Source organism: Ursus arctos, chromosome X (assembly GCF_023065955.2).
Source record: "Ursus arctos isolate Adak ecotype North America chromosome X, UrsArc2.0, whole genome shotgun sequence".
NCBI classification, from domain to species: domain Eukaryota; kingdom Metazoa; phylum Chordata; class Mammalia; order Carnivora; family Ursidae; genus Ursus; species Ursus arctos.
In genome coordinates this window covers 26,966,203-26,984,182 of record NC_079873.1, presented here as the reverse complement: position 1 = coordinate 26,984,182, position 17,980 = coordinate 26,966,203, and the positions used below count along the sequence as shown (strand labels likewise).

Sequence of the window (17,980 nt, the reverse complement as noted above, 5' to 3'; positions counted from 1 at the left end):
TTGTTTTATATCTGAGGTGTGGCACTGTAATCTGAAACTGTGAGGGGTAGACTGGGCAATTTAAGGCTAGAATGCTGGCATCACTAATATGATAAAGGTAAGGGAAAAATTGTCCAAACCATTTTATAGAAATCCTTCTAAAATATGAAACGCCAAAAATTCATAACTCTGTCTGATCAGGCATAGAGCTGTGGAATGTTAAGTTTGGAAAAGACCTTGGAAATCATCTGGTCCAACTGTTAGGTTAGTTATAGAGCAGAGATAAAGAAAAATGAGGTGATGTCTCCAGGTTCACTTAACTTGCTAATAATTGAGTCCAGTTATCCTGATTCCAAATCTGATGTTCTTTCCAATATATTTGTGCTGTCACCTCAGAATGACTTCCCACCTGCTTTTCCTTTTAAAAAAATTACTCCCAATCCCTACCTTCTGGTGTAGTTTAATAGCATGCTATATATATATATATAATATATATATATATATTATATATTTACTATAAGTCTTTGGCTAAGTTCCCTTAGTCATTCTAATATTATTGTCACTTTGCCAACTGCCTAAAAAGATTAAATAAGAACATCTAAATAGAAATTGAGTGACCTGTTTTCTTACACTGATTATAGGCTCATTGATTATGCAAATAGCCTTTATACTTTAATTAGTTTAACTGTTAGACATATTGTTCTAGCTATGTCACGGTGAAGCATTTATTTACATTTCAGTAGATCAGGCACTACATTCACCAAGGAGAGTAAAGAACTTAAAGTTCTTTTAATTTAATTGTATCAGCCTTAAGATGGTTGTAAAGAATAAGGAAAATTAATATGGTTCATATTTAGTATTTAGTAAGGTACATAAAAATTTCATAGCAGTGAAACTATGTGTTATATGTTAATACTGTACAATTAAAACTCCGTTACTTAAAAGGTAGAACTCTATTTCATTTCAGAGAAAAGAATTAACATCATTGGATTAGATTTCCTTTTTAAGGTAAAAGAGAAGCAGTGTATAATCATTCTAGTACCAAGCTGAGATTTTTTCCTCAATGTGGTACAACAGGGTGCTTTGTAACAGGGTGCTTTGTAACATGCACAATTTTCTTATAGATATTTAAAGTTTTGCAATTTTTCTGGTTAATAAGTAATACATTCTTTTGTAAAAAAATGATCCAGCAGTTGTACTACTGGGTATTTACCCCAAAGATACAGACGTAGTGAAGAGAAGGGCCATATGCACCCCAATGTTCATAGCAGCATTGTCCACAATAGCTAAATTGTGGAAGGAGCCGAGATGCCCTTCAACAGATGACTGGATTAAGAAGCTGTGGTCCATATATACAATGGAATATTACTCAGCCATCAAAAATAATGATTTCACAACATTTGCAGCAACATGGACGGGACTGGAGGAGATAATGCTAAGTGAAATAAATCAAGCAGAGAAAGACAATTATCACATGGTTTCACTCATTTATGGAACATAAGAAGTAGGAAGATCGGTAGGAGAAGAAAGGGAAGAAGAAAGGGGGGGTAAACAGAAGGGGGAATGAACCATGAGAGAGTATGGACTCTGAGAAACAAACTGAGGGCTTCAGAGGGGAGTGGGGGAATGGGATAGGCCGGTGCTGGGTATTAAGGAGGGCACGTATTGCATGGTGCGCTGGGTGTTATATGCAAGTAATGAATCATGGAACTTTACATCAAAAACTAAGGATGTACTGTATGGTGACTAACATAATATAATAAAAAATTATAAAAAATGTGTCAGAAATGTATGAGGCTTTAAAAGCACAAATCTTCTCCTATTATCACACTTAACTGTTTCGCAACCTGCTTTCTAAGCTTAAAATTATATACAGGACCACTTTCACTTCAGTAGAGATGTATTGGTGCTACATAGTATCCCATTTTGTGCGTATGTGTATCTCACAGTTTGTTTAACTTATTCTGCACAGAAGCACATTTGGATCTGTTTCTAATATGTGGCTGTCTTCAAAGCTGAATGGAATAGCGTTCATGCCACTTTGTATTGCTGTGGTGTTTGTTTTGGTCTTTCCTCTCTCATTCCTAATTTTATTTATTTGGGTCCTTTTTTTTTTCTTTTTGATAAGTCTGGCTGGGGGTTTATCAGTTTTATTAATTCTTTCAAAGAACTAGCTTCTAGTTTCATTGATCTATTCTGGTGGGTTTTTCCCCTATATCACTGATTTCTGCTCTAATCTTTATTATTTCCCTTCTTCTCCTGGCTTTAGGCTTCATTTGCTGTTCTTTTTCTAACTCCTTTAGGTATAAGGTTAGTTTGTGTATTTGAGAATTTTCTTGCTTCTTGAGGTAGGCCTGTGTTGCTATGTACTTCCCTCTTAGGACTGCTTTTGTGCATCCAGAGGTTTTGGACTTTTGTGTTTTCATTTTCATTTGTTTTCATGTATTTCTTTATTTCTTCTTTAATTTCCTGGTTAACCCATTCATTCTTTAGTAGGATGTTCTTTAACCTCCCTGTATTTGTGGTCTTTCCAAACTTTTTCTCGTCGTTGACTTCAAGTTTCATAGCGTTGTGGTCTGAAAAGGTGCATGGTATGATCTCAGTCTTTTTGTACTGGTTGAGGCCTGATTTAGGACCCCATATGTGATCTGTTCTGGAGAGTGTCCCATGGGCACTTGAAAAGAATGTGTATTCTGCTGCTTTAGGATGAAATGTTCTGAATATACTTGTAAAGTCCATCTGGTCCAAAATGACATTCAAAGCCATTGTTTCCTTGTTGATTTTCTGTTTAGATGATCTGTCCATTGCTAAAAGTGGGGTGTTAAAGTCCCCTACTATTATTGTATTATTATCAGTGAATTTATTTATATTTATTATTAATTGTTTTATATATTTGGGTGCTCCCATGTTAGGGGCATAAGTATTTACAATTATTCCTGTCACTTTGTACACTGTGTTTTGTATGATACATTCTTTAAAGCAAAAGAGTAAAAAGAATTTAAAAAATAAAGTAGAAGAGTAGACTCAGATTTATGAACATTAGATACTGTGCCAATAAATTTACATATTCAACTGAAACATAATATAAAAAAATTGCTTTCTCTATTCTTTATTCACAGAAAAGCATAGCCACACACAATAGCTAAATTATAGTCATGGGGGAATATGTTCATTTTATTACATATGCCAAGTAAATGCTATATCTTATTTTAACACTTATGTGAAATTAAGTGTAACCAATAGCCATGAGTTATTTCCTCATTCATATAAGCTTTCTTACTTCTTGCTTCATCTTTTCTAAGCTTTCTGTTATTTACAGACCATTCAGTAATAATATAATGATAATGTGTTGTGACTTTCAATATTCATGCTTTGCTTGTTGGTTTGTTTTATAAAAGGTCTATGCCAGGAAGGAAGCCTTAAAGGGAGGTTTGGATAAAACCCTAAGTCTTCAGAAAGATCTGTCAGAGATGCATGAATGGATGACGCAAGCTGAAGAAGAATACCTGGAGAGAGATTTCGAATATAAAACCCCCGATGAATTACAGACAGCAGTTGAGGAGATGAAGGTAAAATAAACCAAATAAAATGAAGCAATGGGAAAGCCATTGGACAGTTTCAAACAAGAGACTGTAATGATTTTAAATTTGAATGTGGGGAGATCACTCTTAAGAAAATTATATCACTGTAGATGCTGAGAGCTACAAGATATTTTTGGAAGCAAAATAGTCCACACTTCTCTTTGATGAACCAAAAACTGAAGTACCCAGATAGGCGAATAATTTACTCATAGTCACAGGCTTTATCTGTCATGGAACCAAGAATATTGAATATATGTCATGCCATTCCATCCCACACTATCCCATCCCAAGCTATTCCAAACTATGCTATTTTTTCTTTTGTTTTCTTTTAGAGTCATGTGCCATCCCTGTTGCCTTTCTCCTCACATCCCATTCTCCTGGTGGCTGTTTTCCTCACCTTCTCTAATACTTTGTAGCCACTCCCTCAGATCCCTAAGTAGATAATCAGCAGTGAGTTTGCGTTCAGCTGCTGTACTTCTCCCAGTTCCTGTGTTTAGCTCTGACCCTCTTCTGGCCCTCTTCCCTCTCTCCCTGAAGTTTGCCTATCTGGCAAACCACCCAGGCAGATCCCTTTCTCTTTTCCAGTGCTAGAGAGCAGGCTGTCTCAAATTTTGAAATTTTGCACACAGTTCTTGAGATGAGTAACCCAACCAATTAGTCCACGTTGACTTCTTTAAATAATTGATCTGGCTATGAAATTGCTCCAGGATGGGGGTAATATTGAAAAGAGGAAAAGCTCAGGCAGCCTCTGACAACAACAGCCAGGGAAGTTGGCAAGAAGATGCAATTTCTTGTATTTTTTTTGCCTGCCAGTCAAGGTAATCTCTTTAGGTTTGTTTCACTACCTAGAGGGTAGTGATGGTACCTTGTCCAGGCTTCCACCTGTGCTCATGTTGAGAGCAAATTTATCTTTATTGTCAAAAGAAACTGGCAGACCTACTCAGATATTTCTCCCTAATTTACTCAGAGAAAAAGTAGAGATAGCCTTCTGTTTATTTACTTTTATCTCCTGGTTTCTACTTGAAAATGATTATGCTGTTTTCCTTACTTCTTTTTCCCTGTAAACAAAACTTTTCAATTAACATTAAAGAGTTTCTGGGAGTGTTTGATGAGCATTATCTGACTTGAAAATTCTTTTGGAGTTCTACAATGAATAAATGGTGAAACTTTATATTAAATTCTTTAAAAATCTCTGAGATTTCAATTTTAACTGTTTTCTTCTTTATTTTGTTTTAAATTTACACTATTGTAACTCTAGTCCTCCTGCTTACCAGAATTACGTAAATGTATTTCCTGCTCTCATTGTATGACAGACTAGAATGTGGTCCTCACAACTGAGTGAGCATCCTGATCACCTAAAGGACTTGTTAAAACACAGACTTCTAGGCCCCACCCCAGAATTTCTAATTCACTGAGTCTGGGATGGGACCTGAGAACTTTCACCTCTAACAAATTTCCAGGTGATACTAGAAAACAAGTTCCAAGGTGGTTCCAAGAAACATACTTTGAGAACCACGGGTTTGAGATAGAGGCAATGAAAGGTGTGTCTTAATCGAATGGTTGGATTAGATTCATGGAAATAAAGGGGAGAAAATACATCATTTCTGACGAGGATTACATTCAAATTATACCAATCATTTAGTTTTCTACTTTTCTTTCAGTAGAGAAATTTTACCTCCGTTTCTCCTCTAAACGTTTTCCAGCTTCTAAGCCTGGTTTTTTTTTTTTTTTTTTTTAAGAATTCATGAAAGCCAAAAAATGGAAGGAAGAAGTGTTCTTCATCCTGCATTTTTTTGATAGTTGGTTGTTTGTAACTTGTATAAAATGTAATTTCATTCATTGGATCCAGTACAGCATGCTCCTTCATTTCACGGAGGATTTGAGATGGGCTTAACAGAAACGATGAGAAAGAAAGGATGTAGTTTCCAGGATGACTTTCTTAAACACTTGGAAACTCAGTTTTCTGATGTCGAATATAGAGATGACAAAACGCATCTCGCAAGGTTTTGTTAAAGATGCAACAAAGTAGCACGTACGGCGTGTCTGACATAGCACACAACAGCACGTAGTGATTAATGGTTGTCAAAATTGTTTGTAAGCTAAAATTACTATAGTCAAAATATAGTTTGTGTAGAAACAAACCTTATGCTCAGTAATGCCAAAAACAGATTTAAGAATTTTGAGCTAAAATTTTTAATCAATTACATCAAAATCTGTGAAGGCTATCGCTTAATGTTCAAAACATCTTGGCATTTGCCATCGTATTATATACTTTTGAGGCATCATGAGAATAAGTCCAAAGGCGTAGGGTAATTGTGTTGAAAAGTATGAAGGCATTTTATAGCTGACCTTGTCCATTTCTTGCCCATCTTCCCTTACACTCACCACTACACTGTATGTAGCCCCAAATTCCCCCTGCCACACCTGCATTTCTGGATGTAAGGACTTTCTGTGGTTCCTGCATCCCATTTTTCTCATCTATGTGTCAGGCTTCACTACTATGAAATTAATATCCCCCCAAAAGCCTTCAACCAATGATGGGAGATGATGTATAAGTACCCCAGTTCTTCACCTTTTGAGTGTGATACCCCTGAGGCATGTGTTTCCCAGGGTTTCCCAACATGATTAAACTAGTCACCAACACAGGCTGCTGAGCTGAATAAGTGTAACTTTATAATCTCTATTCCCCTGTCTCCATTCCCCATTTCTATACCAGTATTTGCTTTACATGGCACATAAACTCCTTATGCGTGAAAGCTCATCTCAGGGTTGGCCTTTGGAGTAACTCAAATGAAAGATACATTGTGAGTGTGTGTGTGTGTGTGTGTGTGTGTGTGTGTGTGTGTGAGAGAGAGAGAGAGAGAGAGAGATATGCAGGTACACATCGAAAGTCGAGTATAAATGTCCTGCAGCTAAAGGCCTCCAGCAAGATTCATATAATTGGACAGTAGTTGGACAAATTGGGTTTAGTACTTCTGGTAGTGAGTACTTTGGGGAACCATGGGTTGTATGAGTTAGAGCATATTAGAAAGAACCTGTTGTAGGATCTGGGTTTGTGTTAGATGATTTGAGGGAGAGTTGAAGAGCTTTGCTTTGGATTGCATGTTGTCAGTAAGTGGGAATAACTCTGTGATTGGGTATCTTAATAAATCTGTCCTAGAATGAAGGAGGGCTAGAGTGATGTTGAAGATAGCACAGACTAAAATTAATGGGGGCAGGGACTTGTTAGGTATTTTGTGGTTTGGGCAGTTTATGCTTTGTATGTATTCTACCGTGATTATGGAATGTAGTGGTATTGTTGAATGATCCACAGTAGTAACAGGGTAGCCTTGTCTGATGTTGATTTTCTGTGAAATACTTTATGTTCCATGGGAGAAGACCAAAGGCATAGCTGCGGACCAGGTGAGTCTCTCTCCTTTCAGGGGCTGCTCTTCTCCTCTTCTCTTGTATGTGTTTGGTTACTGAATAGAACTTTCTTTTCTCAAAATATGGTCCTGGATGTAGCATTAAGAAGACTTTTCTATATTAATTATCTTTGATTTGAACAGTGACATTTATATTGATTTCAGTATTACTCATTCATCTGAGTAATTTTGAGATGATTTCAATTCGAAAATATGGGATATTTTTGTTAGTATTGAAATACGTGTTTCTTGCTTGTCTCCTATATATGTCTGTGTGCGTGTGTGTATATACGCACACACCCACATATATATGAAAGAGGGCGCGAGAGCATACCACAAATACATAACCACATGTTGACTACTTTGCACAGCATTCTGATGAAAGAGCTATTATATTCTGATATTTTTTTTCCTTCCAACTTCAAATTTTAACTTAACCTAAATTTGTGGAAGTGATTGTAGTCACTACTGGATTTATTTTTATTAATCTCCTCACAGGGATCTTGTGGGGGAGGAAAGTGTATGATACATAGGAATGCACTTTGTAAGTAAATCCATTGCCTTGCTATCAAGTAAGAGAGCATTCTTTGTTTTTCAGAGGGCTAAAGAAGAGGCCCAGCAGAAAGAAGCCAAAGTGAAACTCCTTACTGAGTCCGTCAATAGTGTCATAGTTCAGGCTCCACCTGCAGCACAAGAGGCCTTAAAAAAGGAACTTGACACTCTAACCACCAGCTATCAGTGGCTCTGCACCAGGCTCAATGGCAAATGCAAGACCTTGGAAGTCAGTTGCTTTTCTTGATCTTTATTATTTATGTGTCAGTTTATTATCCTACATGAAACACAGTGATTAAGAATAGGACTGGTGTTAAGACTACTTAGGCTCAGATTCCTCACAAAGGCACTTAGAAGTTTGTGACTTTGGGCCAGTTGCTTACGTTGTATAAATCTGTTTCCTATCTGTGAAATGGACAAAAAGTACCTGTTCCATAGGGTGCTGAGAAAATTAAATGAGCTATTTTAGTTAAAGTATTTAGTCTAGTGCCCAATAAATGTGAGCAGTTTGGTTCTAATTCTTCTTATTACTACCATTATTATTATTAGGTCACAAAAATCTTATAAATAAGTTTCCTCAAGATTTATAGAAACTGGTCTTTATTCTTTCATATATTTGAATGTGCATAAAAATCTTAGCAGAAAGGTATTTTGTGAAGAAGTATATTTTTTTATAATTGTCTTTAAGAATCGCTCTGCCCTGTAGGGTTATTCATAAGACATGTTGTCTAGCTCTTTTGGAGGGACATTTTACATTATATTTATGTATCACCTTAAGTCCTGCTTTATCTTTTCCATGTGCTTTACTCCTTAGATTATCTGAAAATAGTTGATAAATACTTCGTGTGAAAACACTATTTAATAACAGTAAGGATTGTGTCGAGGAGCCCAAAACTTTACCTAGCACCAAAAGCCAATGCTGCCAGAGACTGCCCACTAGCTGAGCTATAAATTAAGTCCCTTCCCCCACATGAACTGAGTCATCTTAGTGAATACAGTTGATAAAGAATTCATATGTATTCCAAACCAGTGGAGAGGGGCTAAAAAAGGACTGTATGACTTTACAACTTCAGTACAAATAGAAGAGGCTATAAGTGTAATTACAGATGAGAAATAGAAGGATAGCTCAATAGTCTTGAAAAATTTATTAGTATGAAAATAAAAGATCCCTTTAGAAAACATATCCCAAAATAGAATTCTGATGGATTGGCCTCTCTTTTACATGAACAACATGAGTAATACGAAGCGGAGAATAATAATGATGTAAAGAAATTAAGAATGTAAGAAAATATTCAGGAGTTTCATTTTAAAATACTGTCAAAAAGCCATTTTCTAGATACAAAAATGTATCTCCTGTAACAAAAATCCTCCCTCCTGTAACATGACAGTGAATTAGTTCTGACTTCCCTGGGACCCATAGTGTCATCTCTTCCCTTCCTTTCCCGTTCTTTGTTTTATTTTCTGTAGCTCTCAACACTAATACAACAGATTTTGTTCTCTCTCTGTCTCTCTTTGAGTATGGCTGACCCACAGTGTTATATTAGTTTCAAGTGTACAGCATAGTGATTAAACAACTCTGTACATCATGCTAAGCTCACCACAAGTGTAGCTCCCATCTGTCATCATCTGCTATTATGTAAAGGTTTCCCTTTAATATTTTCTATATACCTGTCTCTGTCAATTGGATTCTGTGTATTTTTCTGAAATCTGTCTTCTAGTTCTCAAATTATCTCTTGAACTGACTATTGTTGTATAAATATACTCATCTCTGTATACATATCTACCTATATACACGTGTGGGTATGATTTTGTATTTTTTCAAAGACCTTATTTTCTATTTCTTAAGATTTTACTTAGTTATTTAGAAAATTTATCTCTTCTTTTATGCAATCTTCTGCTTTTGCATAATTGATTATCTTTCTTCCTTTTGTTAAACAATTTAAACCTATGCAGTCTGTTTGGTTGAGAAGTCTCAGTGAGTAATGAGCATGAAAGAGTTTTGGTTTTCCAATAATGGTAACCACCCATGTCAAACCTCATTTTCTGCCTAGTAGTTGACTTCCTAATCACTATTGCTGTCTGATCCCATGATTTTTCATTCACTTTTAGTTATTAAAATTTAATTTTATTTAAATTTTGATCTCATAGTTTGTTAACATCTTCCATTAGTTTAGATTAATCTGTGGCTTCAGCAATTTATCCAAAGGTGGGAGTGAGAAAAAAATGATTTTAGCATCCCCTCCTCCCACTCAGTTTCTGGATAGTGATTGTGTAGTGTTGGTTTAAGGGAGAATAATGAGGGGAAATACATTCTCCATATGAATGGCCTTCTCTTTGCCAGTCACAGTTGCTATACCCTTTTATTAACACTCATAGACATCTATGATGATGAGTATGTTATCACCAGATTCTAGAGGTTATAACCACTGATCTGGCTTGTTCTCTATAGACTTGATGTGATCTGTTGGGGATCCATATGCATATAGACTTTAAACCTCCCCCCACCAAAGATCTCCTATTCATTCCTGGTGCCTTGGAGTATTCAAAAAAATTTCAGGCTGACTCTTGCCAGTAGCCTTAAACCACATTCTCTTGAAAGTTACATCTTTTAAACCCATGCTTCCATGATGCCCTGGAGTCTTATTTCTCTATCACATTTCAGCTTAGCCAGCAAGCTCCGGCAGATTACATCTCCTGTAACTCCTTGATTCCTCTTTGGTCATACCAGCATCTCAGTAGGGAATGCATGCCAACCATCTCTTTCTGAATGTACCCACCCATTGATGAGTGGTATTATTTTAGATCCTTTAAAGAAAAGGGACGAGGTGGGTTTCCCCTAAACACCACAGTAAAAAGTTGAGAAAAAGAATTGCCTCAAGGGCACCTGGCTGGTTCAGTTGGTAGAGCACATGACTCTTGATCTCGGGGTTGTCAGTTCAAGTCCCATGTTAGGTGTACAGATTACTTTAAAAGATAGAATCTTTAAAAAAATTGCCTCACTTTCCAGTTCTTCCTTCTTCATATCCTCCCCCATTGCCCTCCCCGTCAGCCCCCTCTATTTACACCACAGCTTGTGAAAACATGTTGCATAAGTTTTTTTTAACATAGAATATAGGGAACTTAGCCCTTTTATTTCTTACATATGAACTCTAGTTGCCAGTCTCAAGAAAAAGAGATCTTACTGGCAACTTTTAACAGCAGGCTAAACTTATTTATTATAAAATTCCTTACATTTGTGTCATCTTTAGAGTATAAGTTGCAGATTCTACATTCATTACAACTACTGACTGCCTCAAATGGCAGTAAATTTTCTCACGCGGCTTGTAATTTTTTTGTTTTTGAGTTCACTTGTAGTAGGAATTGTTTTTACTGAAAATCCTTTCTTCTCTGGGATGTCAGAGGGTCCTTATGAGTTTTTTTTTAATGTTCCTGCCAGAGTCGTAGAAATATTACGTTCTACTCTCATGTGTGATATAAACTTCGGTTTCAGTTTCTAGTGGGTGATTCCTTATTTTCCAACTAAAATCCAAAGGATTCTCAGCTTCCTTGCTAATTCCTTTTAGTCCAGTGGATAGGGATTTTATAGTTCTTGTTTCCAGGATAGGTGGCACAGAACTTTACGCTGTTCTATCTCTTGGACTTCCTGAGACCAGTGCCCCTTTTTTCATCCCAAGTTAGTGTTGAATACCCTAGCTGGCATGTCACATACCCTGTTGTGATACGCCAGTGTTTTGTTAAGCTTGGCCTCCCAACCTCTGCATGCACTTAACTTCCCTCTTTGTTTCTGCTCCAGGAGGATTTTCATATTTCATAGAGCAGCCCGATGAACTTAAATGTTGTCCTTTATATTTTACCCAGCATTTCAGTATCACGAAAGCAAGGGTTGGGGGGAATGCCACATCAGCTCCATTTGCTATTTTGAATGGAAGTTTCTTCTTCAGTTGTCATCTCTTCAAAGCCACTGTGAATTCTGTGATTTCCAAGTAGTTTTGAGTTCCAAACTGCTAAGCCTAACAGTTAGTCTAAGTGGCTTTTAGCTCCAATTCAGGCTGCAAGACTACATTTTATTTTGCAAAGGTGACCTGTAAAGCCAGTACATTCAGGCTTTCCAGCTGCGTCCTTCAGATGCATTGAGGACACAAGAGGCCATCCATCCTGACAGTTAAATCAGCAAGGTAGTTCATTACCTCAATCTGCACCAAAGTTAATAAGACACATTACCAATCACATCTCCTTATCTTCAAAGCTCTAAAGTACCTTCGGGTATTTAAGGAGATATTTATATTTTCCCACTGGGATCTTTGCCCGAAGGAAGACAGCCTGTAGTCCAGCAGGAGCTGGAAATGACCCAGATTTAAGTTTTCTATCACCTTTTAAAGCAAAATACTTAATTTCACTTTCTGTGATAAACTGTACATAAAATACTAAGCAAGTATTGGTAGGGTGGCAAGACAGGTTGGACTGATTCTTTTCATCAATAGAGAGGGACTGCCCTCCATCATTTGCAAGGGCTATAAGCAGAGTGAAAATGTGGGAAATCTGACAGAATTTTTGGTTTCTCCTAAAATAAAACTTCCTTCCTTGGCTTTATTTTTTGTGGAGTGTGGGGGGTGGTGGTAGCAGGTGGTAGTGATTGCACTACTGTTTTTATAGATTTGTCCAATATTTACAGTCTCAAATCTAATGGGGGAAATGACCATTTTTGTATTTTTATCCTCTAGTGCATCTTCCTGCTTTTTTCCCAGTAGACATAACCATAATCCAGAAATTTGCCTTTATTATTTCTTTGCTTAAAAATGTTTTATCACACTCACATGAATACCTAAATAATGTATTGCTCAATTTTGCTTGTTTTGAGCGTTACAAAAAATCATAACCTATAATGCTTAGTTTTTTAGGGCTTGCCCATTTTGCCCAACATTTTTGTGTCTGAGACTCATCCATGTTGTCTGTGTGATGAAATTTTCATTTTTACTTCTGTGTTCTGTGTTTAAATGTAGTACAGTGTATTTCTACATTCTCTGGTTAGCAGACATAAGGTTGTTTTAAAAAATTTTAAGTTATTACCAAAAGTACTGAAATGAACGTTCTCTTAACTGTCTTTGTTGTCCATACAAAGTACTTTCTCTGAGGATATATATGCAAAAGTGGAGTTGCTGGATTGTTGGGTATGTGAATATTCACCTGACTAGAATGACAGATTGTTTTCCAAAATGGTCATTCCAGTAGACACACCCACCAGCAATAAATACAAATTTTTGTTAATGTGTATCTTTCTTACACTTGGAATTGTGAAATTTCTCATTTGTGTCAGTCAACATGGTATAAATATCATGTAATCTTGACTTACATTCCCGTGACTGCTAATGAGGTTGAACATATTTTCATATATTTGTTGGATATGCATATATCTTTTTCTTTGAAATGCTGGTTTAGGTTTTCCTTTCATTTTCTATTGGGATGTCTCTTCACTTTTTAACTGACCTGGGGTCATTTCTTTTTTACTCATCTGTTACAAATTTTGCAATTGTTTTCTTCAAGTTTGAGGCTGGTATTCAATTTCTTCATGGTATCTTTTGATAAATAGAAGGGTTTAATTCTATTATAATCAAATTTATTCAGGTTTTTTTTGGTTTGTTTTTGTTTTGTTTTTTACAAAATGTCTTACCTAAGATATCCTTTCCCATCCCAAGGTTATAAAATACTCTTCAGTATTTTCTGGTTGCAATCTTAAAGTTTTGCTTTTTTTATATATAAGCATATTTGTGTATTACAGTAATTATTTTTTAATATGTATCAAAAGTAATTTAAAATAGTCCTATCCTTGAAGTAGTTATTAGTCATATTCCTCTTAATACACCTCAAGGAAATAATTTGAAATATGGGAAAAAATCTATATTCATGATGATCTTCACCACAAATATATTAGCAAACAAAACCAAAAATAGTCTAACTACCCAGTAAGTTTTGACTGTTAAGAAAACAATAATACAGCCACTTAAATGAAACTTTAGATTTTCATTAAAAATATATCTTCTTAGTAATATAGAAAAATTATATGATGTAAGGTTTAGTGAAAAGAGCTCTGTAGCTAAATCTGTACTTTAATGTTAGCTATCAAATTACTTGCATGTGATAAAGTTTAAAGGAGCTCACAGAAAAGTAGTCATGGTTAATGTTTTGAGATGTTAGATTTATATGTAGGAATTTTTGTGTATGCTTTTATTTTTTATTTTCCAGACTGTATCTTTGATGAGTTTTTTATTTAAAAAAGCAAATCACTGACTCTTTAATTAATTTTTGTAGTAAGATGTTTCCTTAATGATTAGTAATTATAAACATATTAGCTGATCAACATGACTAGTTGCTTTTTTAATTATCTACTGCAAAGGAAAGGTGAACAATGTAAAATAAACTTGTTCCATTTTCACAGCTTTAAAAATGAAAATTCCAAAGCTCCATAGTCACTTCTACCACATATTTCATCTGTGATATGTATTTCTTTCTTAGGAAGTTTGGGCGTGCTGGCATGAGTTATTGTCATACTTGGAGAAGGCAAACAAGTGGCTCAATGAAGTAGAATTCAAACTGAAAACCACTGAAAATATCTCTGGGGGAGCTGAGGAAATCTCCGAGGTGCTTGATGTAAGTTGTGACTTAATCGGAAAGAGAAAAATTCCCATGCAGTGGATGCCCAGGATCAGGTAGAAAACAGTACAGATAGTGTGGCTGCTGTCCCTCCCCCGGCCCTGGTGCTGTGGATGAAGCCTTTGTTTCTTCTGTAAAGCTTCCAGTCTTGAGGTCCTAAAAGGATTTAAATAACCTTTTCCTGAGGACATCTGCCTTATTCTATATGACAAAGTTCTATGTTGACACGTCTCTTTACCTATTTAAATCTACCACAGACCCGTACAGACAGTGTGAAGGTACTGTTTTGCTCCTTCAGAGTAGAGCTAAACGATGATGATCATATAAAACGTTATTTCCAGTTTAAAAGCTACAATTATTGAATTGAAACATACTTTTAGAATATTTAAAAGCGTAAATTTATACCTTACAGAATGTTGTAAGGTATTAAATGTGCATGCTCTGATATTAGGAATGTATCTTTAAAATGTTCAGACATTTTAGTACTACAGACTCTAAGTACATTTTCAAGTTTTATCTTGAAGATGTTTCAAAAGTAAAATTTAGAGGAATTGGCAGGTATAAACTTTGATTTATGTGAACTTCTCATAATAATCATTTCTGTTCTTTCTGTGCATCTTATTGTATGTTTGGATGACCCTTTATGTAAATAATAAGTATGTAGTTTTGCCAAATGTATTGTACACAGGGCCATTTGCAGTGCAACCCCTGTGTAAATATGCTAAAATAATGTACATATTTTAAGATGTGAAGGAAATGTAAAATGTCACTTTAGATAGTATTGAGATTCTAGTGTGTTACAACAAGAACCTAAGCATCCTACATCTAACTTCCTTATTTTCTTGAGAGGATTGTAAAACCTGAAGAGGTATCAAAGAACAATGAGACTGGTCTCAAATGGACTATAAGTTTGGCCTTGTGCTAATCAGAGATGTCAACTGACCAAGCATTCCTTGTGAATTGGCAATGTGATGCATCTTCCAATAAAAGTTGAAGCACACACAGTGCGTTAGTAGAAGGACGGTGGCCAGAACAAAGGGTGTGATGAAGCAGTTATCCTAGTAAATGATCGTATTAAAGGACTTCATCCTCATCTTTATTGCTTTTCCATCCAAAGATGCCTGCTCCACTTACAAGCTATGTATGTGGAGAAAAAGTATGAAGGGCAAAGGGATTTCTTCTAGAGGTTGTACCTTTTTTTTTTTTTTATTTGGGAAGGGAAATTCTGCTCTTGAGTTTCATCTACATATTGTTCAGAATCATGTCACTTAGCCATCACTAGCTGTAACAGAAGTTGAGAAATTGAGTATTTTACCTTTCCAGGTATAAGAGTAGAGGACATCAAAGAAGAAGGTGGCTGTGGATAATTTTTAAGTGCCCCAGTCCACAATCCTGCCACAAGCTCATGAAGATATACATGCAGAAACATCATAGTTTTTTAAGTAACAATGGTCTTTCATGTTTTATTATCCCAATTCAGTATTGCTTTAAATTGTTTTTAACTTAATGATATGTAAATAAGAAGATACTGAGCATTTTGTGTTAATTCAATATATTTAGAAAAAGAAGGGAAATAATAATTATTGCAAATGTGTTTCAGTCACTTGAAAATTTGATGCAACATTCAGAGGATAACCCGAATCAGATTCGCATATTGGCACAGACCCTAACAGATGGTGGAGTCATGGATGAACTGATCAATGAGGAACTTGAGACATTTAATTCTCGCTGGAGAGAGCTACATGAAGAGGTATGACGATAAGAGTGAAAAATCTTTTTAAACTGATTTGCGTAAATACCTAGCGAATACTTTTAGGTTTCTCAGTTAAAACAAAGCATACGTTAAATATTGGCTCAACTTCCAGGTTTTAGAAATTGTCATGTGCCAGACGTGGGTAAATTATTTACATGTGTTTTCTATCATTTTATCTTACAAAAAACATTATAAAGGGTGAGTTTTAACAGGAAATGGAGACATACCGAATACAGTGATATGCTCAAGTCTACAAGCTGTAGACTAACTATTCAAAATCAGATCTTACCTGGCCACAGGATTCTTTTCCCTCCCTACCCAAAATTAACTAATACGTGTAGGTATCCTCATCTCTTTCTCCCTCTTTCCCTTTCAGAACACAAGTAGGGTGGAGGGGCAGAGGGAGAGGGAGGAGCAGACGCCGCTCCCACCCCTGGCTGAACAGGGAGCTGGCTGTGGGGCTTGATCCAAGGCCCCTGGGATCATGACCTGAGCCAAAGTCAGAGGATTAACCGACTGAGCCATCTGGGCACCGCCCCCCCCTTTTCAACACATGCACACACATATTATGGTCATGTGTAATCTGTTAGTCATATGTGTGATCCTTAGTACCCTAGATATTGTTTATTCTTCCCAAGTAATACTAAAGAGCTTTAATTTATATGTAACAGAAGAATTGTAATATGTAAAAATTAAACCATGTGGTTTCTGAATGTTTTCAATCAAAATTAAGAGAAAATAGCATATTACTCCCAATTGAATAGTGTTTTACATATACTCTCCTAAAACAAGAATGGATTACTTCTCAAAAAGAACAAGTAGATCATAATGAAGTTTAGTTGTGTATCCATTTACTCTGTGTGTCTCTAACATGTGAGACAGTGTTCTAAGGTTAAGTAGTAAGTAGGAAAATTTCCTCTCCTTCATTACTCATAGACATTAAGTAGTTAAGCAAAAATTCACTGGTTTCTTAGTATGTTCAGAAAACAAAAACAAATAATGTCCTTATAAGATGCAAAAAGTTGTGTTAAAAGTTATCACAGAGGATTGGAGAACACAGAAAAAGGGTGCAGACCTCTGTGGGTCAGCACAGGAAGGCATTTGGGGTAGCTTTTCTAGAGAAAATTCATTGTGGACGACATTGTAATTTTTTTAAGATTTAAAACATTTTTTAAAGTAATCCCTACACCCAGTTTGGGGTTTGAACTCACAATCCTGAGATCAAGAGCTCTGTGCTCTACTGACTGAGCTAGCAGGCAGCCCTGTGAACATTTTAAAAACAGAATAGGAGATAGCCAAATGGGCAGATGTAGGAGGGCAATCCCAGACAGGTAGACATACACATGCAAAGAATTAGAAGCATGAGGCTGGTTATCATTGTACATCTGCAAACCATGTGGTTTTGCCTGAGTGTAAGGTGCAGGTGGGGAGTGTCTGAAGGTAGACCTGAACAAGTAGGCATCAGCAAGTTTGCTGAGGGAGACCAATGTTTCTCAAACAGCCTGGTATATAACCACGCACTCAGGAAACCACTGAAGGGTTTAGAATGTCAGGGGGAAGGGCCACCAGGGTGGCACAGTTGGTTGAGCGTCTGACTCTTGCTTTTGGCTCAGGTCATGATCTCAGGTTTTGAGATCGAGCCCTGTGTCAGGCTTGGCACTCAGTGTGGAATCTGCTTGAGATTCTCTCCCCCTATCTTTCTTCCCCTCCTGCTCATGCTCACTAGCTCTCTCTCTCTCAATAAGTAAGTAGGTAAGTAAGTAAATAAATAAATATTTTTAAAGAGTATAAAGGGGGAAGGAGAAGAGAGTCGCCACAAGCAGATTATATTCCCTCCGCAGTGACTGTGGAGAGTAGGTGGTGTAAGAGATAGGGAGATGGCAGGTAGTGAGACCAAGGAAGAAGCGGTATTTTTATGTCAGTTGAAGACAAGGGCGGTGGTGATAGGTACAGTGAAAATGAAAAGTCTAGGAGAGCAGCTTGGTTTCTGATTTGGGTGACTGGATAGCTGTTATTTTTCATAAACAAGATGGAGAAAATGAGAAAAAGAAGTTTGGAGGTGA

General features: G+C 36.4%; 1 protein-coding gene across 17 annotated transcripts in view; it reads left to right on the top strand.

The window, feature by feature from the left end:
- The window catches only part of DMD (dystrophin), a 2,358,181-nt gene that overhangs the window by 1,076,942 nt on the left and 1,263,259 nt on the right, over positions 1-17,980 (top strand). For all 17 annotated transcript variants that reach the window (XM_057310259.1, XM_057309646.1, XM_048213297.2 and 14 more), the window contains 4 exons: positions 3,378-3,548; positions 7,563-7,745; positions 14,027-14,161; positions 15,765-15,914. In XM_057310259.1, coding sequence (XP_057166242.1) covers positions 3,378-3,548; positions 7,563-7,745; positions 14,027-14,161; positions 15,765-15,914 — 639 coding nt within the window. The remainder of the gene's footprint in view (positions 1-3,377; positions 3,549-7,562; positions 7,746-14,026; positions 14,162-15,764; positions 15,915-17,980) is intronic.